The 19,615-nt window shown below is 40.6% G+C and overlaps 1 protein-coding gene across 2 annotated transcripts; it reads right to left on the bottom strand.

Moving 5' to 3' along the window:
* Positions 1 to 585: 585 nt before the first annotated feature.
* Positions 586 to 18,319, bottom strand: LOC120835325 (growth/differentiation factor 11). 2 transcript variants are annotated; one of them, XM_040204183.2, is made up of 3 exons: positions 17,517 to 18,319; positions 5,285 to 5,658; positions 586 to 1,823 (listed from the first exon to the last, which is right to left on the bottom strand). In XM_040204183.2, the coding sequence occupies exons 1-3, from the start codon at positions 17,929 to 17,931 to the stop codon at positions 1,443 to 1,445; spliced, it is 1,170 nt and encodes a 389-aa protein (XP_040060117.1). In that variant the 5' UTR covers positions 17,932 to 18,319; the 3' UTR covers positions 586 to 1,442. The 2 variants fall into 2 exon arrangements, with proteins under 2 accessions (XP_040060117.1, XP_040060118.1); XM_040204184.2 differs by having other exon boundaries at positions 586 to 1,820.
* Positions 18,320 to 19,615: the final 1,296 nt, after the last annotated feature.

Genomic DNA, 19,615 nt, shown 5'->3' with positions numbered 1-19,615 from the left:
AACTAAAGTCGGTGGTCGGGTAACATTGTCGTGATCTGAACGGGGTGTGTGGTCTGTTGTGGTTCATAAAAGCTATCACTTCTGCAATTAAAGTATTTTATGTTCTTCTGTTCTGAAACTAGCATTGAGAAAAAGTGAAAGCACTTTGTGAGAAATGAAGCTCTTTCTAAATTGGATAGTATTTTTAACACTGCTGTAGGAATGATTAATACGGTGGGCCTGTTTTGTAGTATTTTCCTCTCAAAAACACAGAGCAGTATAAAGATTTGACCATTGCCGTCACCCTTGAGTGTTAAATTTCAGGATAGCGACGTTGCTTCCTGTCCATTATTACATGCTCAGTTCCAGGCCTGTTATGAAACAGTGCATTTACTTCTCTGTTTTAAACATTGAATGCAAAAGTTGAGGGTGTTAAAGTGTATTTTCCTTTTTTCTTTTTCCTGTCCTGGTGTTCTTGTCATCCTGCAGTATTCTGCTCCTGCTCCTCTCCCGGGTGGTGCAAAATACCTTCAGAATGCATCTACTTTACAGTACTTAGTTTTAGACTTTAGTGTCATGGTGAAACCTAAATATGTCTTATCTGCGTTTGTGGCATAAATAGCTATACTGGCTTTAGTTATCCGCTTTGAAAGACAGAGTGAAAATAGTATAACCTCTTCTCTCCCTGTTCCTTTCTGAATTTTACAAGACTACACATAAAAGATCAAAGTACCTTTGAAAGGTTTCATAGATACTCAAGAATGTCACACTGGGGTGTTATACATTAATAGAGGGTATAGGTTTGGTCTTGGATCTCCTTAACACTTTACATCTCTAGAGCACATCTCTAAGCATCTGTAAACAGGATTTTGGATTTATACAAGGAGCATTTCTAATATCCTCCTCACATTAGGTGTATTTAGATATTTTTGTTAAAGTGATGGATTACAAAGTGATTCTGATAATGCCCCCGTGCATACACTTTTGTGGATCAAATCTCACCCGTAAGTTAAGCGTATTTGTATATTTCCAAACTCACCGTATGACTGAAATTGTAAATGCTTATGTCTCCCGTCTACTCAATCCGCTAACCTGGACTTTGAACAAAGATGCCATTTAAAAAAAACAACTTAGAAAACCCACAAAACTAGCACGTTAAGTAGTTTTGTCTCATTTACCGTTTTTTGAAGCTGCTCCACGAGGACAACTTCTTCAATTATTCATAATCAGCTGTATTTCCATCACTCAGTCCTTTTTTTTGATTCATGTTTCATTAATAGCTTTTTTTACAGTTAGAATCTATTTAATTTCTGGAAGCATGGAAACCGAGTGGGATGATTTTGTGGCATAAGTGAAATTGGATGCTGAGGAGTGGGTTCTGGTGCCAAGGGAGAGCTCAGTAAGGGTTTTGGGTGGTTTGATGCAATGGTGACTGTACGCAAGTGTGCGTCCCCCCCTGCAGCCTAAGAGCAGCCACATCTATCCACAACCATCCCTGGGATTTTGCCGTGAATGATCTGCTGCTTGTCATTGAAGTAGAGCATGTTAATGGGAGACATCTTGGTCGGGGTACAGCAGGGCCCTGCAGAGCCTCTGGGGTTGGCGTGCTGCACCAGGTGGGTGTGCGGATATTTCTGCATAAACATGTACTCGCACTGGCCAGAGCAATAGTTGGCTTTGTAGCGTTTGGGGGCAATGATCCAGTCCCAGCCGAACGCCTCAAAGTCCACAGTCAGAGGGTAGCGACAGCAGCGAGACTCAGTGGAATGCTCATCGCAGTCCAGACCGAGGTTTCTCCGGGAGCGTTTGGTCGTCTCAAGAACTTTCACTTCCAGGAACGGCTGCTGGAATCAGGGGGAGGAGAGGCAGGGCAGAGAGGGAGAGGTGGTTATAGGAGAACAATAACTGACAAATCAGTGAAGGAAAGCAAATATTTGACAAAGGACAAACTGGACATCACTGCTTAATGGCATATTGTGTCTTAAAAGGACATTAGATGTTCATTTTTGATGAAGCAGATGATTTTTTTCCCACCAAGTCTGTCACGGTGACTGGCAATTATCGTTACCAAAGCAATTCATGATATGGATAATATTGTGAAATCAACATTTGAAAAGAAAGTTACCAATCCTAACAGTCAAATTCATCAATTGTGTGCTTTGTCCGATTCCCCAAAATGGGAGGTGGAGAGAGAATCAAATCCTTACTGTATTATTGAAATAATTTAAGAGGTACTGGATTATCTACATAATATTATCATATGTGTTTGATTTGAATTATATAATTATCTTGTATATATAAACTCTCCCATAATGGTAAATGGTATAGCGTTTATCAGGTCTAATGACCATACAAAGCGTTTTAATATTATATGTCCTAAATCACACCCATTGATATACTGATGACAGGGGCTACCATGCGAGGTGCCGCCTGCCCTTCAACACTCTAACTATCCCTCCATTCCCATTATTACACCCAAAGGAAAGCTCGCTGGAGCATTTTGGGGTGTCATGCCCGAGGAGACATCGAAATGGACAAGGACATCTTACTGCCAATCCTCTAACAGAAGGATGACGCTGCTCCACCACTGAGCCACAAACACTCTAAAACTCACTAATAATCATGTTGTGTCTGTTTTTTTAATCTGTGCACAAACTAAAGACTAACTCACCAAGTGTGATCTAGAGGGGAGGTGGGTACTGTAACTATTCCTTGACAAACAACAGTTAATTTGTCCATCCAGCCCTCCTGTGTCTCTACTGGTTGCCCGGCGACCTCACAGCAACGACAAGACTTTGGGAAGTTACAGCTCCCAGCAGTTTATTGCCAAGAAATAGTTACAGCAACAAGTCTCCGTAAAGCAGTGTGTTATTCATACAGTCCTGTATGTGGATTAAACAAAACAGCATTAAAGGTGCTGATCAGCAGAGTTTTGAACAGACAGCAGAACTAACCTCTAATGCAAGATAGACATATATAAATATACATGTCAATATATTTTCAACTGAGGATGACTACATATTAACTTTGTTGTTTTTAAAGAAAGGACACTAATATAAACAAAGTCAACTCAGCACTTATTTTGTGTCTGATTCATCTCTCAGCTCATACCTTACACTACACTAAATATTACTACAATCAAAATAACAGACTACAAGCTGCAAATGTCTTCTGATACCTAAGTAGACTAACCTGCCAAAGTACAGGTATGAACTGCTATGCAAAGTGCATTAAAGTGCAGTATTGGAATTTCAGCATGTTCCCCATACATATCCTTCTCGATGAAAATATACTTTAGATGAAAACTGAGTGTAAATGTCGACAAAGGTTTAATATGAAAAATGATCTTCTATATATGAATACCACTAATTCTTGACTAATTGAACTGGCTAATCACCAGTGCAACCACTGGCTAATCACACTAGAGTAAAAAATAATACAATAAACCACTTGATTTTCAGATTGATTTGATGATTTGATTGATTTTGATGTTTCAGTATAATTTTAGAAAATTATGGCATTAAAACCCTTCTAGTTATCTGGACAGCTGAGTGGTGTCGATCATTTTTGTTCATCAAGGCTTAGGGATAAAAAGGGATAAAAAGGGATAAAATATCTACACATCGGATATTTCAGAAAAACAAACTAGTAGTAACAGAAAATACTTATACTATAAACTGTCCTTTTCCAACGTCGATGGCCGACACGGTATACTTGACCCGGCAGGTTTATCTGCAGGCTACCATAACCTTGTCCTTTGGGCAAGGCAAGCGGATCAAATGTGCGTTCAAGCACAGTTTTTGCGATGCATTCAAAAGAGGAAATAGGCTGAAAGGGCGTTGGGGTGAGACCATGTCAGCCTGGCCTTTAGGGCTTCTGTTGCAGAGAAAAATACCCACAGTATCAGGCAGAAGCAGTTTGAGTCTTTCTTTGCTTGTTGTGCATTGTTTTATTTAGCTACGCTTTTTTGGTTAAAGAATAATATTGCACACTGCTGTGTGCTGAGACAGCAGATTTATTGGTCGAGACGCCAGAGCTGAGCTGTGTTATGTGCTGCGATGATCAGACCCAAATGAACCTTTGGTAAATACTTGATGTTGCTTAACTGGGATGAGTGTCCTGTTCAATTCAGCGTAGATGTTGTATGTTACTGTCAGCTGCAGTAACTCTGATCAAAACAAAGCAGCTTTTCTCTGTACTGGACTAAATATAGAGGGGTCATGACAAACATATCCGAACAGAGTGCAGTGGGGATGGTATTTAGAGTCACAAATACATAACCGTTCAATAGACTCTGCAGTTTTTTGTAATCTTTTTCATCTACAATTTTGACACAAAGCTGAACCTATTCTTGCACAACCACCTTCAAAAACCTTTTGCATAGACTGTATATATTCACTCTGCAGTAACGGAGATTGAGGTTTTTGAGTTCAGCCTTTGACAGACGTAAGTGCTTTGTGCCCGTAGGCTTGAAATCACTCCTTTCTGTACAAAGATTCACAGTATTATTGACTAACACAACAAATGCATCTTTGTGTTTGAGGTGAACCTGTGACAAGGGTCAGGGCGAAGCTTTACAATAGTTACAAAACTCCCCTGTACACCATTATTTATCTGTTTTTTACAGAAACGTAGCTTCTGCTTCTGCTTTGGACGTGGCCCATAAATGGGATTTCCACTGTGCATCCCAGTATTTCTATGTTCTTGTATTTAAAATGCAGATTATTGCCTCATGATCCTTTCTTCAGTGCAACAACTTCATTTCACTGCTGCTCAAAACCTGCTCATGATGAACAAACCTTTACTGTAAAAATAATTTCTGCCACAATCTACAGGTTTGTGTGGGGTTAAGAAGCATATATCTGCACACTTGTGAAGTTGATATGTTAAAATGAATAAGCAGTGGCTGGCTAGAAAGTATGAATATGAATAATGATAATATAATATAATATAGATGACTGTATTTTTTAAATCTGCTCTGAAATCAGCACAAATCATAAAGGATATAAAAAAATGTATGGCAACATTAAATCTGCTAATATATATATTGTATAGTATAGTATAGTATAGTAGTTTTCATTGCATCCGTAATACATTAACAAGGATGTGGAGGGAGAATGCCCCTCTTTATTTTTATTTTATTATTTAAATCAATATTAGTTTTATCTAGTTATTAATACACACCCAAATTATTTTTTGGAGTGATATTTTTTCCTCTAGCATTAAGTTGGCCGCCATGCAGAAATGTGAGCTTTAAGAAACGTGCATCCCCTCCTGCCCAAAGGACAGGTCTGAGGGTCCTTACCAGCCCCTCCTCCCCGGGTCGCAGCGAAGTCACCGCCAGATCATTGCCTCTCTCGTCAAAGGCGTTGATGTCGATTCCCCAGTTGGTGTGGGGCTGTTTGAACCAGTTTTGCAGCACGTGCTTAAAGTCAATACTTTGCCAGTGGCCGACCCTGGAGTTGAGCTCGATCTTCAGGGAGCGGATGCGGATGTGGCGGCTGCCCTGCTCCGTGACGGGCTTCAGCCGGAGGATCTGCAGGTAGACGTTGGAAGTCTGCTGCAGCGGCCGCAGGTACACCCACAGCTGGGCCTTCAGCACCTTGGTGAACATCAGTTTGGGGCTGAACTTGAAGAAGCAGCAGCTCGGCTTCCCGTTCACCTGCACCAGGGGCTCCGCTGTGGAGAAGAGTTATATTTATAAAACGCATTCATAACATTATCAATTATCATCACCCTTCACAAAGCTCTGAACTGACTGACCCCGGTGTGCACCCAACGAGGGACCTTTGGTGCATGTAGTTGCAATCTTTCATTACCCATCATCTTCCTTCTTTTGACAACTAGATAAAGGCATACAAATACCCCTAAAAGAATTTTGTAAACATGAAGGTCACCTGAATGTTTTCACTAAAATTAGTTTAATTCAAATTTTTATTTTGGCTCTATCTTTGTTGGTCGGTTTGTACAACATTGACTGCAAAGCACACAATTTCCCACTAGAAGAAGATAAAAGATAAAATAAAATTGACTCCAAAAGAGGCGCAAAGAATCTACAATTTATGAGGAACTACCAGTAACTCATACTTTTGGCATAGTTTCCAAAAATGTGCACAGCAGTACAAACTTTTTCCCATAATGCTAGAAAAATGTACTCTGCATGAAAAGAGAGACAGTGGTGTAATTACTTATTAATGTTAAGTTGTCCATTACTACAGTTTTCTTTTATTACATTAAGAAAAATAAAATATTTCATTTTAAAAACAATTTCTTCAATAACACACCCTGAGTCTGTTTAATTAACCTGCAAGAGACAAACACTGTATTTTGTGATAAAGTGGACATTATAAAAGTGTTATGATGTTATGATAGTGTGATGTTCATGTTTTGCATATTGACCTTAAAGAAAGACACTTCCACAAAGGAAGTTGACATATTTCTGTGTGACAGCTCGGTGATACGCTGCTGTTGTTCTTTGCTCTTTAATGAATCTCATTTAGGATTTTGAAAACTTGAGACTGAGTCATCTACAGAATAAAAACCCAAGTACTATTCACAACCCAGAGAAGATAATCCATATCTGTCACTATTTGTCACTATAAGTCTAGGGTTCCTTAACTTATTTTGATAAACAGACACGTTCGGCCCAACTATTCATTTTAGTTACATCTGCATGAAGGCTGTCTTTTATCAAATGTCCACATGGTCCATTCAGTCGGGTTACATTTGTGATTACATCACGGTTGCTCTATTTGCATATTAAAACAAGGATCAGTAATGGTGGCCAGTGGCCAGATGGTAACCTTAGATTCCCCAGGGTCAATTGTAATGAAAGGATCTACCCTTATATTACAAATGGCAATGTTAAGGTTTTAAGTGGCTCATTCTTGCTGAAAATATATTTGGGGTGTGGATTAAGGGTTACGTCAAAGAACACAAACCAACTCCTGAAATGGGCAGATTTATTCCTGTCATGATCCTTGGTTCTGGTGTTTCTGTGATTTGCACCACATGTCGAATCTGCTCATGGTTCATTTACATAGACCTCCATCTGATATAATGACATCCATCCATTGCATTCATACATTCATTTCCATGTAAAACGTTCATTTATTAAGGGAAATTTATTCTGCATCTATCTGGCATAATAATGTGCCCACTGAATACAAAAGAATATCTAATGCGGACATTTTCTTTGAGAGTGTTTGACACATTACAATCTAGATCTAGCAAATAAACGGTTTCTCTCTTTTAGCTCGAAGGGGAGGGTTGATCTTCCTCTTTAGAAAGGAAAATAGTGGAGTGGAGAAGAAAAACAGTTTGGAACTGTCAATGATTGCGAAATCTGAGGTTGCTGAGGCAACCTGCAAATGCTTCCTGGGTCAAAAGGTTATTTGGCACCTCAGCCTAGTTAAGAAATGGGATCAGGGGTCAAAACCGTCAGCCTCTTTACATCTCAGGGGTGCTGGGGAGGGGCAGCCCAGATTGAGTTTGAAGGTCAAGGTTGACCCCATGGCAATGGTAATACGTCTTTCTTCACAACACATGTTTTGATTTTTTAAACAGAGAATCATCTCAAATCTAAAAAGCACTGAACCGGCCACAGTTTGTTTTTGTTTTGATAAGGGTGGAGATTCTCCAGCCAATAGTGAATTTGTTTATCAAACCTCAATTGGCCGGGAGAGAACACTGCACCAGGCTGTTTTCTTCTTTTTACACTAAACAAGTCTTGTAATTGAATTATAGGCATGCACTGAGGGATATGAATTCACTGAGGTACAGATGGACCATCCGTTAGAACGGTCCAGGGTGAATATTGAATAAGGGCCAAGCCAGGGACAGACGTGGTCTTCAGCCTGTATTTCCTGGGACAGTCATTAGTGAGTGTAAATTATACAGTGTCTCACGCTGAACAAACAATATGTCAATGTTCCTTTTGGTGGGTTTCTGGGGTCACAGCAATTAACGTTGGTGGTGTTGTGTTTGCTCATCAGCACAAAACTGGGGATGAATGATTCTGCAGTTTGCTTGGGGTTTACTTGTGATTACTACTTTTTGTTGTTTTTAATCGCTGCAGATGGAGACCGACATACAACAGCTCTTCCTTCACTAACAGTTTGTATCGCTTTTGTTTCTTATTCTAGAAAGAAAACAAAGAACAAAGCAGAGCTGAAACGTTTCCACTTCTAGAAGCAGAGACCTTTTCTTGAGGAGGAGTAATCTGAGAAGCCGGGCCCGTATACTGTGGTCCAGCAAGGACCCCCCTTATTAAACACACATGCACAACATATGAGCTACGTCATCTTAAACAATGACTGCATTGATCAATTTGTGCCTTTATATATCCTGTAAGTGCACAAGTAAGAGGCACACCGCAGAGGATGAATTCCTGCTGCTTAATTGCACCGCACGTCGTGGCAGGGTGCTCCACTTGTGCAAAACGAGCAAAGCTAGCTTGTAAAGACATTTAATACATCTACCTGCAATAACTTTGCTCCTGCTACCATAACATATTATTGCAAAGAGAGCTTATGATTTTATTGCAACTGCAGGACTGTTTTTATGACTTAATTTACTGAACAATTTGCTTAGATTTATTTCAGTTTTTAAACGCTATGATTTCAAAACTGCATGCGGGATATTAACTTAGATTTTGCATTCAGCACCACCTACTGGAGCAACAACACCTCTCTCCTCGGGTAAACTGTAGATAAAGATGGAAACTAGTCCTTGTACAGAAAAAAAATGATTATTTCAATTAAAAAATTAAAAACAAGTAAAGTTAAGTATGGACAGAGGCTTAGTTTTCCAAAGGGAAACAGGTTTGTTTGCTTTTCCTCCTCATGTTTCTTCATTACAACTTCATTATTAGAGCAGCTTATTTCCCTGTGGTGTAATTGCAGCATATGCAGCGCATGAATTTTACTGCCAGCACTCAGCAGGCTTGCAGGTGAGCCTATCAAACATCTGGTGGACTCCCTGGGTACCTGTGTCCCATAGTTAGCCCAGGGCATACTATACGTGTATATTAGTGGGAGACATATGTATATAAGAGCTTATTCACCATGCCATCTGTCCATTTTCATATGAACAAAGCCTTTTTCAAAGTGAAATGCTCTTAATAATCAAATGCAGTCATGTTGAGCCAGTTAAACAGTTGAAAACAGATGGAGAGGGAAAGTTAGGGTGCAGTTACACAATGAATAGTTAACACATGTTACTGGTGAGGCTGCATTAATGTTGGCAGTGGGGCAAATATGGTAAATGGATATTTTTCAATCTGAATTCAATATGGAAGACATGTTCTAAAAAGACTTGGCAGAAATAGCAGAATAATGATTTCTTTTTTTATGAAGATTGATTTCTTAACTGCTGTTTCCACACTATCAACTCCAGCAACAATGTGCATAATATGTTAATTTAAGATAAATCCCTCTATCAAAATTATTCAATGCTCTGTCAAGCAGCAAAATGATGATTTTTTTTTACATTGAATGGTAACAGGAATTAACTATAATTTAACACAAAATATTTCTAGAATTTAAAAGGGATCTACATGTAAAGCTTGTGATTTAAAACAAATTCATTAAAGTCCACTTTATTATTCAAACTCTTGGAAGGTTCTCAGGCTGAGTACATCTGCTCCAACATGGGGGGGAAATCATGAGCTTAAATGACGCAGCGAGAAATGGTCATCTATTGTTAATATCCATATGGATAATGCAAAATGGTACCAACCAAGATTGTAGTAATATGGTCATTTGCATATATATGTATATATATATATATATATATACACATACACTTTTCTTAATGGGAAATGCAAATGTGCCATTTTGTGGAGAGTGTGTGTTTGGGAGCCCTCATGTTGAATAAATGTGACTCTAGGGTATCCCCACGCACCTCGGCATATTAATCATCGTGACACGTTCACGACCCTTCTAATAAGACAGGGGCCACAGTGCACCCCCTCAAACATCCCACCCCACCCCAGCCCCACTCCCTCTTTGTCTCTCGGCCATTCCCAAGGGACTGGAGAGGGTGGTGGGGGAGGCCTGGCTCGAGCTGGGGATGGAGATGAGGGTGGGGTGGGGTGTGAAGTTAGACCCCCTCATTCAGAAGCCCTCCCTTGGGACAACGGCAGGCACAAGACCCCTATTAGGACTGAGCACAGTAGCCCCCCAGGAGCAACAAAAGACACCTCCTAAAGCTCCCTGTTCTAGCTCAGTGAACACACACATGAAAACTACAACTACAACTACACATAAATAAATGACATACACAAGTTCCAAACTGAGTGTCTTCAGCAAGCAGGCTCATTGTCTTTAGCGTTGGGGTTATTTGTGTTTCTATTACGAGGGAAACGTCTGTGGGACATCTCCAGCAGGACGGGGAGGGATGAAGAAAAGAGCGAGCGTGCAGTGAACTGCAATTAGGTGGACAGCTGGACAGCAGGAAGCATGCTGGGGTCCCACCGCTTGTGTTTATGTGCATCCACACATACTTGCAAGACGTTAACGTCAGAGGACAACATTCTGCCCTGTAAAAAGTTGAACCCAAACCTACGTTTTTTTTTACACATTTTATATAAAAGCAGTTATATTAACAAGACCAGACAGAAATGTGGGTTTGATTGATTAGCAGGGTCTGTTTTTTTGTGATACTGCTTTAGATCATTCAGATTATGAGGAAATAATAAATATGCATTTGAATTTAATGGATATTTCTTTCCTGTATTAAACAGTAAACAATATGACAATCTAAGAGAACAGATAACAGCTAGTTTATTTCAAGACTATCATGCAGTGAATTGCATTTAGCCACTGATCATTATGGTCCAACAAATATCAAGCTTGTATAAGTGCAGGGAAAGTCTTTGACACGACTTAGATGAATCTAAGACTATTTAGTTTATGCTATATGGAAGCTAAGCTAAGTGTTGTTAATTCATACTAAGCAGAGGCTGCAGTTTTAATTGTGTTAATATGATGCACTTCTTTTTACAGGTTGTTTATTTTCTGATATTAATATATATATATATATTTACCATTTCTTTGGCTCGGATAAGTCTTCACCAAGTTGATGTATTTCTCTATCTGAAATGTGATGCGACTTAACTGTGTGTTCGAATCCATTGAATTTGGTACTGACCCTCTGGAGAGATTATCGTTTTAGAAATGGCTAAAGCCCCGAGGCGAGGGCTTCAACACGGCTCAGAGGTGACTGATGGAAAACGGAAAGAAAAGAATGAACCCTTGAAAGGCAGTTAGAATTTCAGCCATTAGTATTTGGAGAAACTTCAAGCTCATACAGATTTACCAGATTTTCTCTTGTTTTGCAGGCTGACCATATGTTACTGAACACGTTGATTTATAATTCTTCAAAGCTGAGTTGTAGAAAAATATTCAATTGAAATAACCTATCATAATGTTCACCTATCACAACTTACATACATATATATAGCTATAATGTAAACCAATGTCACAAATTAAATCTGTAAAACTGTGGAGGACAGAAACATGGGCGACCCTTCAAAAGATTTTATCGCCAGCTTGCGTCTTTCACTGCGTATGTCCTCTCGCCCAATGTAACAAGCACAGCTAACCCAAAAAACAAATTCTGCGGCGAGAGAAGGAGTATGACTCCACTTTGTAACAGAAACTTAAGTGGTTCAGTTCACATCATGCAGTTAACATCACTACAAAAAATAACAAAATGACTTGTTGGTTATTTGTTCATCTGAGCGTTTATGTGAAAACCTGTAGCAGTAGGGTGGTAATTTAAACTTCCTGACTGCTGATCTTCTGCTGTTGGTTTGATTGTTTGTTGACTTGTTTGATGACTTTTAATAAGAACCCGTTACATGACACCTGTACAACCCGTACATCCTCACATGCAACAAGTGACACATCTTCATTTTGTTAGATATACACTAATGCCGATTGGAACACTAAAATCTATTCTTCGTTCCAATACATTTCAAAATCTTGTTTTTAATATAGAACTAAAATAGTTAATTTGAAAATTGCAGAGTACCGGTGGGTTTATTCTAGTGAACTCATTGACGACAGCATAACTTTGCTTGCTTCCCAATTGCTTCCTTCATCCCACGTTGTGTTTGCTGAAATGAGGGACGACCAGACTTGAGGAACTGCTACTGGGAAATGAGCCCACAAATTTGCCCCCATGCCATCAATGTTCCAGCAGAAATTTAAAAAAATACAACAATGTTTACTAAAGTCATAAATTAAGTGAGTATGATCATCTTCGTATTGACCTCTAATGCAATCAGACTTCCTTTTTCAACCAGAGGAGCCGCTCTCTGCTGGCTATTAGAAAAGAATGTTTGAGGCACTCCTTTCCGGACCTGGAGATTGCTCATTGTAACCAACAGGTCAGAATTGCTTTTCCAAAATGGGTCCTTTAATGTAATACTTAAATGTTTACCGCCAATTAGTTTCATCACTTTAAATGCGCAAAGAATTTGCCATATTTCTCCTTGGAAGTACTTCTGTTTGACTGCAAACTCAGCTACTAAAAAAACCTTCAAAAGACAATGCTTAGTTTATTGTGACCGACCCTCCCTCTAAGAAGCATTTACTCCTACGTGAACATATGGTGTGCTGTATGAGCTGTGTGCATTGTATAAAAAAATACTTGGCTCTTGTCCCTAAAGAAATTATGAATACATTTGACTGCATTTTCCTAATAAACTTCCTGGGATGATGTGGGTGGGCGGAAATACAACCACAAGTGATAAATACAGCGAGAAGCTGCTCCCCAGAAAAGCGGCTAATTAAATTTTCATGTAGATAATGATGAGGTAATCCATTGCTAATTGTGCTTGTATCCAACACAGTGGCCCCCTCGTGGGATCCAGCATCACGCCCATGCAGCATTTTCTTTGCTTAAACGCCTCATAGATTTAATGGACTTCCATAAACTGATCCTCTGCAGCTCCTTGCACACGGCCACACAGAGCCTGAACGCATCCATCAACAATAATCCCCTCAATGATCGCCATTTTATCTTTTCACTCTCCTCCTCCTCCTCACTCATGTCCCTACACAGGGCTTAATTACTGGTGTGAAGTAATTATTTCCTTTATTAGTGAAACGTAACATCTGTTTTGGGTCTTTTAAATTCTATCTATAAAACCCTTGCATGATTTCTGTCCCTTTAGGATGGGACTGGGCTGCTTGTTGCTCCCTATGGACCCCCCTCCCCTCACCCCCAGCATGCTGCGGTGCCGAACTCGATCACTGTCTTTGAAATCCTTTAAAGAACCAACGCGGAGTTCACCGGTGTTTTCACAAGCGCTGAAAGCAAAGACAGCCTTTTTTTTAACAAGGAGGCCAAAAATATACTTGCACAGCCATGTCTCCAAACTGCCGTGGTCGTAGTGCTGCATCCGTTCTCTCAACTTCTCAGTGTATTGTTTTTAGTAAAGCATGCATTCATTCCTGTGCAGCATACTCCCAAACGCCATGAGAGAAGACCGGCTGCTGGGATTGGAAAGACGGGAACGTGGTAAAAGGGAAAGGAGGATGAAAGAAGTGAGATTCCTGACATCCTAGGGAAATGTTGTGCTTGTATTAATAGACTATTCTCCCTTTGAAATTTTATTCGCCATAAAGTTGACAGTATGTTGTGCAATTTCTACAGACCTTTCTATCTTACTTCTTTTTAAACAAGACGGTCGTGCACCCCAGTGTCTAAACAATTTAACAACAAAGTTTAACTTTCCTCGACTGATGCCAGCAACTACACAGGCAGAACAGGTGTCATCGTCAAACTGAGACCTCCACGGAATAAATAAATCTATAAAAACCTCACATAGTCATCAACTTCCATCAAACACTGGCCAGTGAGTTGGAGACAGTCCGGCTTCTGCTGCTCTGTCCTTTTAGCGCTCTCCCTCTTAATTTTTATGGTTCCTGCACCTTCAGGAAATGACCCTTTTATAGGGTCAACACTATAAAAGACTTGTTTTTTTGTGGGAGTGGTTAGTGGATGAGTGTGTGTGTCAGCATGTGTGTGTATGGTGTGGGGGATAAGTGTTCAAGTTACTACCGGTTCGTCTTTGCTGCCAAAGAAAGAGACCCGATGAGGTTAATAGTCTCCTCTTCCAATATATCACATAGCTGTGAACTCTGTGACCCTTTTTGTCAATAGGAGAACTTTTCTCTGGAGTGTGTGTGTGACTGTGGGAGTGTGTGTGCCTGAGAGAGCATCCTCATGTGTCTACACAACTGTGCACATGTGGAAATTTGTACATTTGTATCATCACATATGTGTACATTTTCCAAATCAAGATTTGTGTAAACCTGTACTTGAGGATTATATAATAATAGCAGACTTACACTTTCTCATCATCCAATACATACAAGCAATTGACAAGATCAACTTGTGGGTGTGAAATAGTTTTATAAAGTAGAAGTTTCAGTACTAGCTGAATGTTAAAAAAAATGCTTCAATCCTCAATGTTTTTTGGCAGATAGTCTACTGAACTGTTATGTTTTGGACACACTGCTATGGATAATGTAAACGTGGACTAAATACACAGAGGGAGGCTAAACAAGTGCTGCTCTCTGCTGGATTCTCTCTTTCTGGACAACGTTAAAATTACTGAAAATGTATCACAACAGAACGTTTTTCCAAGGGGCAAAGATAATGTATTAACAACCTAAACTCACGTCAAGACTATTCACAGTCCACAAAGGTGCCTCTTCTTTTAAAATTGCTCTGAAGAGAAGCTTGTGGATACTGTGGTGTTATTCAGCATCTTAGCAAGAGGACGGGGGCGATAGCCCACTGATTGGAGAGGCAGGTCTGCTCTAAATCTCCTGGACAGGTAATAAATGAGAAACTAGTGGGGTCAAATCCTCACCCCGCGTCAGGCAAAACTGAGATACAAAATGATCCACAGATTAACGTATATCAAAAATGTTAATGCCAATATATATGTTAATAAAGTCAACACTCGCTCCCAATGCTGCGCTACAAAATGACCCCAATAAACTCTTCCAAACAGACCCATTTTGAATTTGTGAACAGTGAGCTGAGCAGTTACCTACACAACACACTACATAGAGAGAGAGAGAGTCGTTTTAGTGCTGCACTATGATATAAATAGCTGTACTTTTCCATGAAATTTCATAGTAATTAGAGACCAGGAAGCATGGACCCTCTCAACCCCCACTGCGGCACCCACGTACCTTGAGTGAATACTAAGAAGCAACTCTGGCACAGGTCCAGTTCAGTATGTGCTGTGCAAACCCACATGGCCCATCAAAGGCAGTGTGCACGAGCGTGAAAGGGTGATTGGGTTCGAGGTGCGCAGGGAATAGTGTTTGAAGTCCTCCTTCTATCAGAGAGACAGAAAAGGCACTTTTAATCCTGTGAGATCACTAAAGCGCCACAGGCGAAAAGAGATGCACTCATTCTTTCAACTCTTTCATGAGTACCGGAGAAAAAGAAGAGGAAGGAGAGAGGGGGCTAACAGGGAGGAAGGTGGGGGGGGGGGGGGGGGGGGTGTTGGGTGGAGGGAGGGGTGAGCGGTGTGAGAGAGAAAGAGATGGAGCAGATGATAAAAACTGCAGCTGAGATGAGGCAAACACACCAGATCAGGAAGTGCTGTGAGATGACAGATACAGCAGTAATGTCAGTCATTAGGTCCTGTGGCTGCAGGCCGTTAGAAATATGCAATTAGCCGGCGTCATGCATAAAGCCCTTTTGTGGCTTAGATAAGGTTTCAAATCACTTTGGATGGTGTGGTATGAAGGCGTGCAGAGGGTGGGAAGCAAAGAGTCAAAAAAGCCCTTAGAGAATAATGTTGATTTCACTTGTAATATGCAGATGAGTGTGTGCATACAGAGTTTCATGTTGTCTGTATTTAGAGGTCGGGAGAGAATAATAATGAATGTAGGATGGATGTGCACACCAGAGAGATGAGAGCAAGTTATTATAGAATATATTGGACAGAGAAATTATTTTGTGAAAATGTCTTAAAAATAAATGGTCCACAAAGTTAAATGGTTGACAAATGGCAAAGCAAAAGTTTTACGCTCTCTCTTTCAATTCACCTGTCAAATTTAAGACATTTTAGAATTAATTGAATTGGATTGATACCATTAGTGCAACATTTTGCAAGATTAAAACCATTGCCAGTTAAAACCCTCCAGGCAAAATAGCAAGGATAGAAATAAAAAGTTACGTGATGGTTGATTTGCATATTTTAAAATGTATCCGATACTGTGCCAACAAGATAGATAGATAGATAGATAGATAGATAGATAGATAGATAGATAGATAGATAGATAGATAGATAGATAGATAGATAGATAGATAGATAGATAGATAGATAGATAGATAGATAGATAGATGGACCTTCTAATGTGGAATTAATAGTGTCACACAACACATGAGGCCAAAGTCTCTTCCACATAGGCGTATCTTTGTTCACAAAAAACCTGATTATTTGGAGAGTGTTTTATCCGCCTTGTGCAGAATATATTACGTGTGTAAATGTTGTTGAACCCCGCGATTTGCCAGGAAAAGGTCACACACTCCCCTCGACCTTAAGTGATTCTCTGTCTTTGTGTACTCGTGGTGAAAAAAACGAGCTGCGCCCATAAACTTCGCATTTAAAAGGCAAGTGCGGCGGAGGGGGGCCGCTGCATGAGGGGAACAATAGCAGCTTTTTGGACACACTTTTTCTCACTGCGATGAACAGCAGGGAAACCGGTAGAGCCTGCTATAAAAGACCGATAGAGCACAGCTGCCAGGGTTCAACAGTAATTTTATAAAATGTCTCCATGGGAACTGCATGCCTGCGGTTTATCTGTGGGTTTATGGGGAATTATACACGAGCAAATTGTTAGAGGGAGAGAAATAAGGGAGCCTTAAGACGTGATCATAAATGCAGAGATGAAGACCTTTATGCAAAAGAACAGAGGACGAAGTGACGTAACTGCCAGCCAAATGCAGCAATATCTCTAAGTAATGCACTTGACATTCACAAGGGTCCGTCATGCGTTGACTCCCCGTCGAACACACAACAACATCTAGCAGAAGGAAGTCTGAACATGACAGCAGGTGGAGTGAGGAGCTAAATATGCTCCAACACGGCTTAGTCCTCCACAGTCATCATCATCATAGTCACCATCACCATCATCATCATTCCCACAACGAAAACAAAAGTCCATCGGGCCTCATTGGAGCGGTCGGAGTCAGTGATGAGGCTCGTTATGCTGCATATTATTATCAGTTATTATCATTATTATCAGTTTCACTCCTAATCCATATTTTGACAGCGGTGACCACCTGATGACCCTTTTCTGTAATATTATCAGTCCGCTTCAGACACACAGAGTAGACCCTCAACCTCCAAAACTATAAGTTAGGTCACTGACTTGAATGAGTACACCAGAGACTCCACTGTCAACGGAGCAGGCCTGAGTCAGTTGAAACTGCTCCGCAATTACGCGCATGACGCATTTGGAGAGAATACTGTTGGGTTGAAAACTATTACTCACGCTCAGAGGCCATGGTGATCACGGACTCCGTGGTGGCGTGGTACTCATCCTCCTCCATAAACTCATCCTGGGACGACGCGTCTCCCTGGAAATCGTGATGGTCCAGCAGCTGCTGGAGCGGAGGCGCCTTGGGCAGCAGCTGATTGACCACCTCCCGACTGATGTTGGGCGCCTGCTTCAGGCGCAGCTTGCTCAGGATCTGGGACTTGATGGTTTCAAGTCTCAGCACTTTGCTCTGCTCCCTCCAAACACAGGCGGAGCACTCGTGGGAACCAGCGTCCTCGTCCAGCAGGGACAGCCCGGCATCCGTGGGCGTCTCGCTGCCAGAAGGCAGCAGCAGATTGGGCTCATCGCTTCCCGACTGTCCTAGGGAGATGAGCACCATTAAGCACAGTAAGAAGTTGTACCTCTGCATGACGATGCGCCGACACCAGGCAATGCAACTTTTTCTCTTTTTGTTTCTTGTCTGTTCACTCGCTATATCCCGTTATATCCCCTCTGTCCGATGTGCGCTTCTCCTTTCCTTACCCTACAAGAGGCAGGCAGTCAGTGACATGCATCTAATCCAATACGATCACCCCGAAGTGCTGTTTTTTGCCAGGGGCAGATTTTGCACTCAATTTCCCCCCAAAAAAGTACGTTCCAGTGCGTCTCGGACAGACTGTTTGGATTGAAAGTGAACAAATTACGTGTCTGATGAATGCATAGCCCGCTCACGTTTAGTGCAATGGCTCTTTTGGCGTCTTCTGTACAATTTAGTCCATGGAGGTGTGTATATGTTCAGAAGTGTCACTGAAAAATGTGCAAGTGCGGTCAAAAAGGGGGCTCTTTATATATCTCTGCTGCCCGGTGTCGTAATCCGTCTCCATTGGCTAAGAATGCAACAAAAGGCTTTTAGGTCTGTCACCAAGTCAAGAGGGACAGAGCGAAGGGAGGGTGCACGCACTGTTATGGGAGTATAAATGTTTTACAGTGCACAAACAATGTCTCGCATTAGAGATATTGCCCAATTAGGTTATTATGATGATGACATAATACGGCTCATTGCGCCTGTTGTTACAAATTGTTTATTATGGTGTAAATTGAAAATAAGCTTCATTGTCTCAACCCGAATTCATCACGTCAACTCCTAAATTAAATGCTTTAGATATTTAACGTTACGATGAATTTTAACAAGAAACCCACGGATGACGAATCTTCGTGTAGACCTACCAGATGGTTAGATGCTTATTTTTTAAGTTGTATGCGCTTGTCCAATACAGAGCTCTCTAAACTCTGCATCAGAGTATCTGTGTAAACCAGTAAAGTCATAACTGGTCTTTTCGTTTGAAATGAATGGCTCTACAATGCACTAACGTGGTTTCAAGAAGGCTGCATAGTAATACAAGATGTACGTTTAATTTAAGTCATGCAGTAGCAGCTATCTTGCTATTATAACGACTTTTTAATAGGCCTATAACACTATTTATATTGCATTTGCAATGATCTTTGTAGTGTGAAAATGTCGCATTTTGAATTGTTTCTTGATGATATTGTCATATTTGATCCGTTAAAGCCGCAGTATGTCAAGACCTTGGACCTGATCAAAGTGGTTCCTCACTTGAGACCACTAAGAAATGCTGCATGTGTGACAAATTATTTGCTTAATGAAAGCTGTGATAGTTGTCGAACTGGTTTCTTTATGTACAAATTGTGCTTCACGCAATATTTGGGCTGCAGGCTCTGCGTAAGCCGTCACTGACCCACTAGTGTCGCCTGCTGGACGGAAACAGAGTTGCAGCTGCAGGATCGTTCACGTTTTATGTGTGCTTCATTTTCCATTGCATGTTGCAGTGAGATCATGGTATTTTGTAGTGAAACACGGCCCAGTATCAGCTTGAGAATAAAATAGTATTCCATATTTAAATATAAAATAAGACCAGAAGTGAGTGAGGGTCAAGCATTAGAGCAACTGAAATAAATTATCCTTTTTGGTGTTGAGATGGAGCTCCTCAGACATTGAAGGAAGGAATCTGTTATGAAGCTAAAATTAAACATCAAAGCACTACTGACCAGACGGTTCTTAAAAAATAATTACAGATTGAGTGACAAAGTGTAAC

Source organism: Gasterosteus aculeatus, chromosome 17, assembly GCF_964276395.1.
Source record: "Gasterosteus aculeatus chromosome 17, fGasAcu3.hap1.1, whole genome shotgun sequence".
Lineage (NCBI taxonomy): Eukaryota > Metazoa > Chordata > Actinopteri > Perciformes > Gasterosteidae > Gasterosteus > Gasterosteus aculeatus.
This window is presented reverse-complemented; position numbering and strand designations above follow the sequence as displayed.

Coding starts and splice junctions, on each gene's coding strand:
- LOC120835325 (XM_040204183.2), bottom strand. CDS start 17,931: ATGCAGAGGTACAACTTCTTACTGTGCTTAATGGTGCTCATCTCCCTA. Junction 5,659..17,516: donor GATCACCATGGCCTCTGAGC/GTGAGTAATAGT, acceptor TCTTCTCCACAG/CGGAGCCCCTGGTGCAGGTG. Junction 1,824..5,284: donor GACCCGGGGAGGAGGGGCTG/GTAAGGACCCTC, acceptor CCCTGATTCCAG/CAGCCGTTCCTGGAAGTGAA.